This window comes from Cinclus cinclus, chromosome 19 (assembly GCF_963662255.1).
Source record: "Cinclus cinclus chromosome 19, bCinCin1.1, whole genome shotgun sequence".
Classification (NCBI taxonomy): Eukaryota; Metazoa; Chordata; class Aves; order Passeriformes; family Cinclidae; genus Cinclus; species Cinclus cinclus.
Window position 1 is genome coordinate 10,984,339 of NC_085064.1, and position 13,730 is coordinate 10,998,068.

Below are 13,730 nucleotides of genomic sequence, written 5' to 3' on the forward strand. Positions count from 1 at the left end.
GCCTTGGTAGTGCTGAGGAAATGTTGGAATAGTTGATCTTAAAGGTCCTTTCCAACCTAAATCGCTTTGTGATTTTGTTCTCTCAAAGCATGAGAAGTATTGAAGGAGAAAGGGAAATTATAGAGGAGGTAATAGAAGGAAGAACCTGGCAGGAAAGGCCAGCAAGGTAATAGGGTATGACAAAGTGGGAGTAAGGGCTTGGGAGAGGTAGAGAAGGCAGGAGGATGGGAGGTTGTTGCAAATGGATGACTTAGATCACTTAAAGAACGAGCAGCAGCTGTACGAGCAAAAGTGGTCTAGATATGATATTGGGTGCAACTTGACAAAGGTAGTTCACTCTGTTACTGACCACATGCACAAAACACCCCAAGGAAAAATCGAGTTAGAATTGAAGTGGAATGAGTGACACAGAGACCGTTCTGTTGAGTTACGAGGCTCAAAGGGGATCCCTTTCTAAACTCCTGATGGAGCTTAGGTGCTTCTGGGTCCAATCTTAGTCTCAGACTTGGACAGTTTATGTCTAATGGAATTATCTTTGCAGAGTTCATAGTGATTAACAGTGACTGTCAATTTAATTAGTATTAATTCCACCTGCCATCAGTTCCTTACCGAGGATCTATTGGGCAAGGAGGGATCTCTTATTCTGAGGTAAAGGACCACAGACCTAGAGAGGTGTTCCAGTTGAACAGGGGACTCACAGGCAGACAGTCCAGCCACAGTTTAGAAAGAGTTCAGATTAGACTCCTGATCTGTCAGGAGTAAAAGGTCTCTCCCTTGAGGAGAAGTTAATGACGTGTCCCAGCATCAGGAGAGGTCCCCACCATGCAGTCACACCACCAGGCATGGAGAGCTCAAGGAAGGCTCATCCCATCTGCCATATTGATGGGATAACACAGGGGCTCATAGTCTGATTGCATTCAATGGGAAGAGTGTGCAGGAGACTCCTTGTACTCACTTCTTTCTTTGTTCCTTGATAAACAAGTTTTGGAAAAGCCACCTGGTACTCTTGTCTTAATCCATGGTTGGTGTGGTGTTCCAAGCTCATGTGCAGCAATGCTGGCTGTGTCACTGCTCCTGTCTGTCTTTCCCAAGGAATTCTTGGTCCAGCTATGGCTCAGGCCTTTGCTTCCTTTAAAGCCTGAACCAAACTGCTGCTGCTTTGCTTAAGGGGTCAAGTGTGTCCATCATAGAGCAGAGGCTCTGCTGGCTGGAGTTGTGCAGATTCTGAAGGTTCAACCCTGCTCTTGGTTCATTCTGCTGAGCTGGTGTGAGTTACTGAATAAACACTGATTTAAATGACTGAGGCTCATGTTTTCTAACAACCCCCTCTTTGCCTGTGTAGTATGGGAGGATTAATTACATCCGAATAATGCTTGCAAAAAGTTAGCATGCTTTCACAGCATTCTTCAAGTTGTGTTTAATCACTTTTATTTGTCTGCTTGCTCTTTTCTCCAGTGAAAATTGTCATCCGGGGGGACAGGAACACTGGGAAAACCACACTCTGGCACCGACTGCAGGGAAAGAAATTTATTGAGGAATATATTCCAACTCAGGAGATCCAAGTCACCAGCATCCACTGGAATTACAAAAGTAAGATGGAAGAGGGTGGAGGGAGTGACAGTCATGGGATGGTGCCTTGGGGGAGGAAATTCCACTGCAGCCTCATTTGCTTTTTTTTCTTTGTCTGCTAGGGAGACAAAATGGTCTCTCATCACCCTTTTTAATTTATTGTTTATTCATAGTTTCTCAGTCATGTTTTTAATTTTGTCAGATGCTCTGTTATAATTGCTAAAGAATATGTCTGTGGAAACCACGATTCAAAGGAAACGTTTAATAGGTGGTCAAAGTACTTGAAAAATTTGTAATATGCTTGACATGTTAATGAGGAGGAGTTGTTGTATAAATCTGTCTCTGAGGCTCCCTCTGCTTTGGGTGTTACCGTGTTGCCTAGAAGTGGCTACATGGTACAAACTGGATTTCACTGATGAAACTATAAAGAGCATCTGGTGACTGGAGATTTCAAAAATTATTGTAGTACTGTTAGCTCTGGGCTGGCTTACTGAAGCACAGAAATGGCAATGCCTTTTTTAAGTTCTTGTTGCTGTCTGAGTGATCAGGTGTGGTTTTAATTTTTGTTTTACCGGTTGCAAGCAGCTTGCAAAGCCCTGCATCCCACCTAGAGAAGATATTGCAGGCACTGAAGTTGCATAGGGTTGTGATTCAACGGTGCATTAAGTCCAGCTTTCAGGTTGCTGACCAAGAATGCTACAGCCTTGTGGGATGAACTGAGTATGAAAGTGCTATGTAAGGCTGAGTATGCTGTACGAAAAAGGTCAGCAGTTGTTTGTTTTTATCAAACATTGTCCATCTGCCTCACTCTGATCTTTTGTTGAATGAGGTACTGCCCAACTCCTCCCAGCTGGGAGAACACCCTGTGCAGTGGGGTGAGCACCAAATTGAGTGCTGTGTCTTGATTCACCACCAAATTTGAATTGCTAGCTGATACCATGATACCCAAGTCTCGTGATAATGCTCACAAAGCCACAGGATGTGTTCACCAGCAGATCTGCTGTGGCCGCACAGAGGTGTTTCCCATCTGCAGCCAAACCTCTGGCATGGTGTGTGTTAGCTGTGGCATCCTTCTCCTCACTCCTCTTCCTTCCTCTCAGGATGTCAGCACATCAGTTACTGAGGAATGAGCACAGAGTTTACAAGCTAGATGGTGGAAACTATCTTCAAAATCAAATTTGAATGCTTCAGCCTAAACAGGCTTAGATCAGAGTAAGAGATAAAATTCCTCATTCCTACATACCCAAGAATGCACTGTTAATTGTGGCTTTCTGCAGTATCATGGGTTAAAGCATGGATTAAAGCTGGCCTTCCCCTCTGAAGGCTGCAGGTAACACAACACTTGTGTTGGATACAGCCTGGGAGTCTGGCATTTATTTTAGGAGCCTTATTCATATATAACTGTATCCACAAACAGCTACAAAATTGTACATGCAAAAAGGTGTTTGGAGGCAGATCGTTCATCTCACCTGTGTCTGCATTTCTTTCCCTGGGCCAAGGCTCAAGCACTGCTTTTTTAACACCGATGCAATCCTGGGGTAGAAAATACCTACACCTGAGGCTGGCTTTGCTGTGTGCTGAGACCCACGGGTGTATAGGTTATTTCTAGAGCCCACTTTTAACCTTGGTGTGCTACATTTCTGTAGAGCTTCCTGGCCAGAGCTGACAGCAGTTGCTGACGGACTTTTCTCAAGGTGAAGTGTTGCTGACCTTGTACAACTACCTGCAAAGCTGTACCTGAAATTGTGCCTTTCATTTATGTTTCTTTTATATTGTAAAAAGCTGCACTATTGTCTTAGTAATATTTCCACTTAATGTAGGAAGTTTTCCATTGACTTTCTTAAGATACGTTTCAAAAAGTAACCCCCATTTTCAAGACATTGTGAAGTTTCTTTCCTGCTGTGAGAAGTTTCCATCCACAGCAGGTGATGTGAGCCCTCAAGAGTACTTGATTCAGGTCTAAACCCTGCCCTGTTGGCCATGTTAATCTGTAGAGGAAAAATAGTTTGTTTTTCCTATGTTCATGCTCTCAGGCTACCTTGAATAAACATTATGAGGTAGTTGGTGGCAAATATTTACAGATGCTAATTAAATCACTGTCAAATACTGAAGGATTCTTGCATTGCCTGGTCTTAGAAGAATTCCATTTTAGATGCAAAATGTATCACCTTCAGAAATTTTATGCTTGAGGAATTAATAAAGGTAGCAGAATTTGAGTTACTTCTTATTCCGAATGAACAAAGTTGTTTTTCTGTGCCAGTTGTAATGGGTGTTTGTAATTTTTGTGTCCAAGTAAGGAATTATCATTCCTGACCCTAAGGAACACTTTTTTTGGATTATACTGGTCACAGATTTTATTCTCTGTTTGGCATCCTGAGAAAGGGAGCCTGAAATAAAAATTGACAAATAGTTGTGCTCAGATTCTTTGAATACCTGAGGGATGAGAATGAGGGATGGCAGAGTTGCTTTGCACTGTAGGATTTGTGATCCAGAGCATAGGAAGTGAATCCTGTCATTGAACGAGGGTAAAAAATGTCTGAGGGCCTGTGAGTTCTTGGTGATGAACCCACCCACAATGTGATAATTCTTATTTTTAAATGAGCTTTATTGCAGTTGGAGCCTATTCATGGCTCTCCATCATTTTGTGGTGAAGCAGCGTTCAGTATACCACTGGCCATGGAGTATCTGTTCAAATAGCAGCTCAGGACAGATCTTTGGAGTGTTTTGATCCATGGTTTGTGCTAATCCAAGTTAGGGAGGTGAAAGAATAAATTTGCATTATTTTTGCTGCCACAGAGCTCCTTTGGGTGAGATGCTGCTGGGTATGAGTCACATGCCAAAGCAGCAGCACTAAAGCAGTTATCGTCTTGCACGATCAGGATAATCAGGAATGACACTAGTGATGAAAGGGAAGAACTCCCTGGCTGTCTGCAAGCAGGAAAAATGTGGAAATATGTTTTTCCTGGGTCTCATGCAGTTTGCTTTGAGAAATTCTGCCCTTCCCCTCAGCCTGAAGGGTGTAAAACAGGTCTGTGGGGTCAGGGGGTTCAGCTCCCCAGCTGCCAGGACTGCTGCTGCTCAGCAGGGTGTCAGTTCTGTGGGAATCACTCAGCAGGCCAACACATCCTAACTGAGGGCATGTTTGGCTCCTGGGAAGGAGGTGGAGAGCTCGGAAGGAAAGTGCCAGTGCTGGGCCCTGGGTCACCCCAAGGGTGAGCCTTGTCACCCCAAGGGCTCACTTCTCTGTTAATCCTGATGTACTGCTTCACATGGCACTTCTGGAAAGAACAAGGAGCCTCCTGGGCTCCTCCTGAGCCCATGCAAAACTCGGGGAAGACAAATATCTCCTACGCTTTTGTAGCAAGCCTTGACTGTGGAAAGGCACTGGGATTGCCTTTCAAACTGCAGGGCAGGAATCAGGGGCAGACCTCCAGTAGCTGATCTATGTCCCAGCACCTGCAGGGGCACAGGGAGAGCTCCTGCAGTGCCAGAGCCTGAGGGGAGGAGCTGGCTTGGCTGGGTGCTAGGTGAGTGGTTCACAGGTTGGACTTTAGCCTACCTGGCGTGATTAGCTGTAGAAATATTCAGGGACTGAGTTAATTAGTGGGGTGTAGTGGTTTGAGCAGGAGTTTTTGGGCTGCGGATGCTGTACTCCCATGTGCTTTCAGTCGTGTGAGGCGCTGCCTGGGCTGACCCGGGGGAATCTCCTGTTCATCCAGTGCCTCCTGCCCAGCTGCCACATGGGAAGATAAGCAGGAATTACTGTGAGGAAAATGGGCTTATTTTGCTTCATGCATAAGTGTAAAAAAGGGTCTTTCTCCAGAAGTAAAAGATCAAAGTTTTCCTTTATTCATAATCTGTCTGTACAATATTTTGAAACATTTAATTAAGCCAAGAGTGAGTTCTGTATGGAAAATGCTTCCTGGTTTGATAATGGTACTTAGATAAACTCTCATGCCATCCTATAATGTTATTTTCTACTCTGAGGCATTGTGTTCCTATTCCAGCTTTATGTTCAGAGCTGCTCCAAGTACAAGCTTTTGCTTCAAAGCGTATAACATTTCCAAAAAGCAGCTGTTTCTTGGAACAACCTCCTGAAAATCTTGCTTATTTGGATTCCATGGAAACATTGAACCAGAGCTGCCCAATGTTCAGGCCACCTGAATGTGAATTGACTGCCTGTGGGTACCAGCAGTCACTGGAGTTAGAATTCTGCATGCCTTGCTTCAGATTTTAGCAACTCAAATAGATGTTGTTGGTGATAATTTATTGATGCTGCAGCTCAATGGGAAACAAAATTGCTAGTGAGACCTTATTTTTCACTAAATGCACCTGGAAATGTGCAGAGAGAATGGGTTTCTTGAGCTGCAGGACTCTCTGCACTGGCTGTCATGTATACATGGAAGTGCTGGGATTGATCTTTCTTAAATATGTGTATTCCTTTTGCCAGTTGTATGCCTTGTTTATAAACTAGACTTTATCCTCAAAATTAGATTTTTATCTTTTTTGAAAGGCTTTGTAAACCTTTGTATGTTATGAAAAGAATCTACTCAAAATACTTACAACATGCTTCAAACCTGACATGAACCAGCAAGGAAATCCAGCCATCACTTTTGTGACTAAGAGTATTTATGAAGTTCTTCAGGCAGCATGGTTTTGGTGGACAGCTTGCACCTTCAACAGTTCACTGGCTTCTTGGGTTGGGTTTTCTTCTTGCCCAGAATTTGCTTTTCTTTTGACGTTCCTATGCTTTGACATTCATCCATGTTGGCATTGGATTGGGATCTCTGAGAGATGAGTGTTTTACTGAAACCTTCTAACCCTTTGTGGTCTATTGTGCTTCCAGCCACTGATGACATTGTGAAAGTTGAAGTCTGGGATGTGGTGGACAAAGGTAAGATTTGTAACTGTCTTTGTAATGGAGATTCGTTGTTCTTTCTCAATTTTAATTAAAAACTTACATGGAATTCAGAAATACCTGCTTACTTCTGCTTTAAAAAAATCTGTATTTGTTATATCACTTCCTGAAAGAATATGGAAAGGAGAGGTGAGCCCCCTATGCTGGAGCCTATTATCTGGAATCTGAACTTCAAATCCAGTGTTCAGAAGCAGTTGTTCCACGTGCATATGACAGATGAAGCACCTGCTGCTCTGTGTATTCCAGTTCTCTGAGCTTTAGAATAAATTTCATTTTCTCTCCTTTATGGTTTCCTATATGTTTAGACAGGTTCTGAGTTCATTGTTTTAGTTATAAAATTTCTTGTTGATCTATTTTTATGAAGGCATTCTGTTGTTAAATTGGTAAAACAATAGCTGCAGTGGGTAATGTATGCAGGGGGGTAGGATGGAAGAGCAACCAATTTACTTAAATTCACTAGGACAGAAAATGCAGTATGTGCATTCCAGAATCTTTTCTAAATGCTTAACCAAGGAAAATTTTATGATATATAGATACATTTTTCATTCATTTTCAATTTTTGTCAGAGTATAAACTTTTGTTTTATAAATAGCAAAACCAAATCCCAAAACGTCTGTGAAGACACAGTCTGGATGCGGTGCAAACTGGGATGCAGTGGGATCTGTTCCTGGAAAGGGTTGGGGTCCAGATGTAAATCTCCATGGCCCATTCTGTAGCCCCGAATGCAGATGTTGTTTGGCTTCTGAGAGACATTTAGTACCAGCCAGTCTCCTCATTTAGTGTATGAGTATGGTCAGGAGTGCAGCTCTTGCTCTGTGAGTGAGGTTTCTTGTTTGGTGTCTGCCAGGTTTGTTGACCACAGTCATCGAAACTCAAACTTTGATGGTTTGTCTGGTGCTGCCTTTCCTACAGCCTTGGCTCTCAGGCATTCCTCAGCTGAATGGCATCTCAGAGGCACCACCTGTGCAACTTAAGTTTGTGTCACACCAAAAACTACAAGTACAATATAGGGAGTCGGAAAAGGAGTAACGTCATTTTTCATGTTAGCTGAACTGTATTCAGAATAGGTAAGTCCAGGTACTTCAGTGGAGCATTCAGAGTAAACTTGAGCCAGGAACTTAAAATGAAAATCTTGAGCACTTTATCTTTTCAGTGTTTTAAGCTCCAGTTTTCACAGGGTAGACAAAACCTTGCTAAGGCTGGAGTTACTGCTGAAGTCAGTTGATTACAGTTTGGCTTTCAGATTGTGGGATAACAAGTGGAGGGCTGGAATCTGAGCAAAACATCTGTGTTCTCGCTGCCTTGCAGCTTTGGAATGAATAGATAGACATTTAATTTGGGAATCATGTGGTTCCAGCATTTATTTCTGTGAATAGCTTCTCTGAGCAGAGTCATCTTCTCAACCAGAGACTTGTGGTTTTTTTGGCGAAGGGGACAGGATGTGCTATGTGCAGATGTTGATAACAGCTCTTCTGGTCCGGCTTTAATTTCTGACAGCGGAGCCTGTGTTGGAAATCTTAAAAGGACTCTCTTCCCTTCACTTTATATTCTGTTAAGATCCGTACTTATGGACCACAGATACGTATTTTTTTTCAATCAGTTGTGCTCAGGCAGTGCAGTGTAAAAATCAGATCATCATGATGTTAATGAAATCAAATCCTTTCTTACTGCCATAGCACTGTGGATTCCTGATAAGCATAACTTTAGGAAAATGTTCATATTAAACGTCAAGACCGTGCTCATATCTAACTTTCATCCTAATGTTATGACATTTTTGTTTTCCTTCTGTATGCTTAGGACAAAAAATCCCGCTTCATGAGGCTTTGGGTGAGAGCCACACTGGACTATAGACTTGCAGTAGTGAAGTATCCAGTGCTGCTGTAGCATAGTGCTGACAAAACCTGGTCCTCATTTTTTTTCCCTTGCCTTCCAGATCCTGGCTTGTGTGCATATTTAGAGTAGGGCAGAACACTGCATTTATCAGGCTGGATTTGAAACTGTCAAAAAATGCATGTTATGAACACGCATTTCAGCATAAAGTTTTCCAGGCTAAAATTCTTTTGCTAGCATTTCCCCATTTCATTTTCAAAGGAAATTAGGAGGCCTCTGTTTAAATGATGTGGGAAACTGTGATGAAAGCCCTGATGTGGATTATAGTTTTAAGTAACAGGTATGTCCATGAACTGCAGTTTTCAGCTTAATTTCTGTAAAGGAGCTTTGGGTTCTCCTGTGCTGAGCAGTGCTGCTGTTCTGCAGTCACAGGAATTGCAGGAGTTGCACCCTGAAAACTTGATGTGCATTTCTGTGCTGAAGTAAACTGTGATTTTCCTGAGTGGTGTTTCTCCTGGTGCTGCGTAGAGGTGTGCTCCCTATCCTTGCTGGTTCAGCAATGTTAATTTTCCCTCCAGAATTCACTGGGATGCAGTGGCAGCTCTGCAGGCCCTGCCTGCATGGTGACTTAGCTTGGTATTGGTTATTTAGCATCCAGATGATAATTTGGAAACATGGAGAGGTTTGTTGTGAAAGCTTAAAAGTGGTGAGGTTGTGGGAAATGGCAGCTGTCAGACTGTGCTGCTCCTCTTGGCTTGTTCTTGGGATTTTTAAATTTTTTTTGTTTGGGATTCTTTTCTTAAATGTGCAGACTCCCTGGAGTCCAGACTTCCATGCTACCTGCTGTGTTCTCCTTAGGCCTTCGCAGAGAGCTGGGATCATGTCTGGAAAGCTGCTATTTGTTAAAATCTTCCCAAGATGAGCTTGCCTCTAGCCATAGATTGTATTGGGTTTTTTTGTGGCGTGTGTAGTACATATCATCTCCTTTGCTGCTCTCAGACCTGAGAGAACACAGGAAGGCTCTCTCTTAGCAAAAGTCACAATCCTGACTCATCTTTCTGGCTTAGCAGCAAGTTGTGTAAATGTTGCAAGTCATAAAGCTATAACAGATCCTGAATGCAGAGAAGCTGCTTGAATGCAGGGGATTCAGGAACAGTTGTGAATTCCTGTCTTGTAACCTCTGCCACGTATTTTCTGATACATGACTGAAGGCATCAAATCATATTTTTTTCTGTTGCCCACAAGATAGAGAAATGCTTTCCTTTGTATTGAAGATTCCTTTCCTCCTTGCTGCACCTTTACCCCTCTGCCTCCCAGACATGTACTGCAAGAAGAAGGAAGGATCAGAATTCATAATTCTTTTCTTTTCAGATGCCCCAAGTTAGATAGCACAGGGGATGCACACATTCCAGATTGTAATTTTGATTGGTAAAGGGAAGCAACCCCCTCACATGGGGGACAGCATTTATTGGCAAGCTGTACTGAATCCTTCTATCCTGCAACAAAACTGGTAGTACATACTGCTGCAGAGACTCAAGTGATGATCACAAACCCAGAGTCCAGCAAGAGCTGTTCTGTAGACTCCAGGGTACTGCTGCCAAGTGTGTTTAGTGCCAGTGTTGCTCTTACGCCTGTAAATGAGGAGCAGCCATTGTTCTAGGGAGAGGACCTGAGCCATTGCAGCACAAATGTTTTCTGATTGAAACACTTCCATTACACATCAGTACAACCTCAAAATTTGGACCTCACACATACAGTGACACAGTCCTCACTGTGCCCTTGCCTTTACAGGCTGAACTTCATCTTTTCATTGCATAGATCTTATCTTTGTCTGGTTCATCCTGCCATTTGAGTTCCAAAAATAGAACCTGTGCATGAATCTGTGCACGCATGCGCTTTTCAGCTCTATGACTCCTTTGAGGTGACCTCCTTTGCAGCACTGATGAGCAGCATGCGAGAATATTACTCATTCCTCTGGATACACACAGAAAACCATGAGCAGGTAGAAGTGTGTGGGTTGTGTGTTCTGTCTCAAAGCACTGACTGTAAATGTGCCCAGGTTAGACAGACACCTTGGTTACTCAGGATGGGAGGAATGATGGAGGGTATTTGTAGTTGCTTGGGCTTCTCTTTTAATACCTAGAGATTTAGGTCATGCCAAGCATAATTTAGCAGTGACTGCAGAAATAGTGATGTTTGGATATTCAGAGAAGCCACACAAATGTCACTGACTTGAAATGAATTGAAGTGGGAAAAGACATGCAGGGCCTAGACATCCCTCACCTTTGGCTGCATGGGGAAGAATCAGAGCCCATAGTTGGATCCCTCAGGGAAACACATTGTCCAAATGAGGAGGGATCAGGGTTAATATTTCTGCTACTTTTAGATGTCAGCAGTAAGACATGAGTGGGGCAAACATTTTGCAGTGATGAGCAGAAGCATCAACCAGAATCACCTGCTGTAACCTGCAGCGTTAAATTTTCTGAATAACTGTATTTTCTTACTATTTATCCTTGAGCAGTGTGCAGGAAAAACAAATCCTGTTTCACATGCAGCATCTGGCAGAACTGTGAATTGCACATGTAATACCTCAGTTAAGAGCTGGTGGAAGCGATTTTGGTCCTCAGTGTTACAGAATCTTTTATGGAGTCAGTAGGAGAGTTTTTGCAGGTGCATCTGAGCTGCCAGCACCTTCTGTTTTCAGCAACACAGGAAATTTCTAGGAGTGATGAGAAGGAATTCCAAGACTGCGCCAGTATAATTTAGTTAACTCTAGATAATTAGACTAGGAAAATACACAACAAAGTTATTTCAGAAGTACAGTTCTTAGCTGCTGTGACTAACATCTGGGAGATACTTGGTATCTGTCAAACATAACTCCTAATCTTACAGGGTTATTCATTTTGCCCTGCTTATCATTGATAAAATTCTGGAAACTCAGAACATTCAGTTTTAACAAGAGTCCAGATTTTTTCATGGTGTGCCCTCACTAAACCTCTTTGGCAGTAGGTGACAGAAGATGTTGGGAATCCTGGCTATCCTTAGAGCCAAGTGTCTACACCAGAAAATCATGCCAGCTGATGGCCATGATATATCCATCTGATAATCAGAAGTATAGATACACCTCTCTACTGAGACTACAGGGTGTAGGATTTAGAAACACAATTAGTGTGTAACTGATTTGACACAAAGTTTTCAGGGAGGCTGAAGTTTAAAAACACTCCTTTTCTGGGGTGCTGAGTTAAGTGCCAGTGGTACTTTAAAATGTCAGAAAATGCTTCCCTAAGATGTAAGGAAAGAGAGAAGCCTCAGGGGCTGCACTTTAACTGCCTTAGAAGAAGCAGATGAGTTGGAGAGAAACCTCTAGATTCCTGCAGATGGGACCATGGCTGTGGTGCTACAGGGCCCATCTCTAGAGTGATTTTCTAGTGTCTTCTACAAATGTTAGGCATGTTGCTTCCTGCACTTTTCTGGGAGCCTAATCAGAGTTGTACCTGCTCCCTGGCTTATTTTTGTTTGCTTTGGGTGATGCTTCTGAAGGATTTCTTTTATGCACCTTCTCTAGTGGTAGCCAGACCTGACCCTCTGGCTCAGGCCTTTGGAGCACATGTAGGCTGTCTCTCCATCTCCACAGCTCATTTCCCACAGTTTATCTGATTTATCTTGGGTTTCATATTGCATAAGTTCTTTCTGTCTTTGGATTGCTTTACTGTTCATTTTTGAATAGACTGGCTGGGATTCTTCAACAAGGCATGCCTATCCCACCCCTCCTCATCCCCCAGGCTTACAGTAGAAGTAGGATCTGCTTTAAGGCTGTGTTCAAACTGCTGTGCACCTGTCCAGACCCATCCTCCAGTTCTTTGCCCAGTGTAATGTTTTTTATGTTTTTTACAATTCTTTTTAAGGAAAATGCAAAAAACGAGGAGATGGTTTGAAACTGGAGAATGACCCTCAGGAGGTGAGTCACCTAGAATTCAGAGGTCTGAGGCCTCTTGTCCACCTTTGGTCCATGGGGAGCAAGTTCAGTTTTTGTTCCTGCTCTAAGGCCAGCCTGGCAGGTGGGTGGGGGACAGTATGCTGTCCCTGATGCTCTTCATTCTTTGCTCTGTGCACTTCTGCCCTCTTGAACTCTTTGTGCTCCTGCCCTTACTGCAACTTCCCTGCTGCTTTCCATTCTGTCACTGGGAATGACAATGCCCCAGCTGTTTGCTCAGCAGCTCTGTACCTGTCTGCCCGTGGCAGAGGCAGAAACTCCTTTAGTCAGGGCCTTCTTGTGGGGCCTGAAGAAGTGACTTGGTGTCCTGCTCTGGCTGTTCCTCAGAGCTGGGCGCTGTTATACTTTCACTGGTGCCCATCTGCTCAGGCTCAGATGAGGAGAATTTTCCTCAGAATATTCTCCCATGGGAAAAGCCTATATGAGGACAGTTACACAGCTGCTTCTTTCTGTGCAAATGGCAGTGCATTTTCCACTCCTGGGAAATGAGTGAGAGTTGTTCCAGGGACACCAAATTCCAACAGGAGCCATGGAGACTGAGCTGGGACCAGTACTGTCTGGATTTAGTAGCATGCAGAATCCAAATGATGAAAAGCTAATCAGGTAGTAATCCTGTCAGCCCTCCATGGGAGAAACTGCCTCCTGCTTTTGGACACCAGAAGCCTTAGGAGTAGAGACAATATCTGGGTCAAGAAAAAGATGGAATGGGAGCTGTGTCCTCTGTCCTCCACTCTGTGGTTCACCTCCTGTTCCTATGGGAAATGGAAGGCAGGAACCACCAAGTATCTTACTTCAGTGCTAATAGTGTGAAATCCACACGTACTCCTTACAGCGGTTGTCACTTTAGGAACTCTGCCCAGTCAGTACTGCATCCATTGTGTTCTGTGTCAGCCTGAAGTTGAATCCAGTTATTTACTGCTTCTTTGCCTTTATTTCCTCAGGCAGAATCAGAAATGGCTCTGGATGCAGAGTTCCTGGATGTCTATAAGAACTGCAATGGTGTAGTGATGATGTTTGACATCACCAAGCAGTGGTAAGAGACCTTTACTGGCACTATGTGATTCTCCCTTGTTCAAGCAAAACAAATGACTTCCAGATTCCCATTTGGATTTGGAAGGTGGTAGCCAGCCAAACAAGTTGAAGCAGGCTTGTATCCTTTAAAATAAAAGCTTTATCTTGTGACATGGCTTTTAATACACTTCTCTCCTGGGCTTGTTCCAAACAAGCAGTGTCCCAGTGGGCTGTGTGCTGCAGTTGCTGATATGCTGCTGGCTTAGGCTTGGTAATTAGTGCTATCACAGGTGCAAAGTTGCATGTTGCAAACCCCTGCTCCCTGGAACACAAGGGAAAGGAGAATGCTAGTAAGAAAATCCCAAGAAACTGGTATTAGTAAGGATTATTTAGAGGCCCCAAGCTGAA

At 43.4% G+C, this 13,730-nt stretch overlaps 1 protein-coding gene across 1 annotated transcript in view; it reads left to right on the forward strand.

Moving 5' to 3' along the window:
• Positions 1-13,730, forward strand: part of RABL6 (RAB, member RAS oncogene family like 6) — a 52,330-nt gene that overhangs the window by 6,157 nt on the left and 32,443 nt on the right. Inside the window, exons 2-5 of the mRNA XM_062505722.1 lie at positions 1,456-1,590; positions 6,416-6,463; positions 12,223-12,275; positions 13,253-13,344. Coding sequence (XP_062361706.1) covers positions 1,456-1,590; positions 6,416-6,463; positions 12,223-12,275; positions 13,253-13,344 — 328 coding nt within the window. The remainder of the gene's footprint in view (positions 1-1,455; positions 1,591-6,415; positions 6,464-12,222; positions 12,276-13,252; positions 13,345-13,730) is intronic.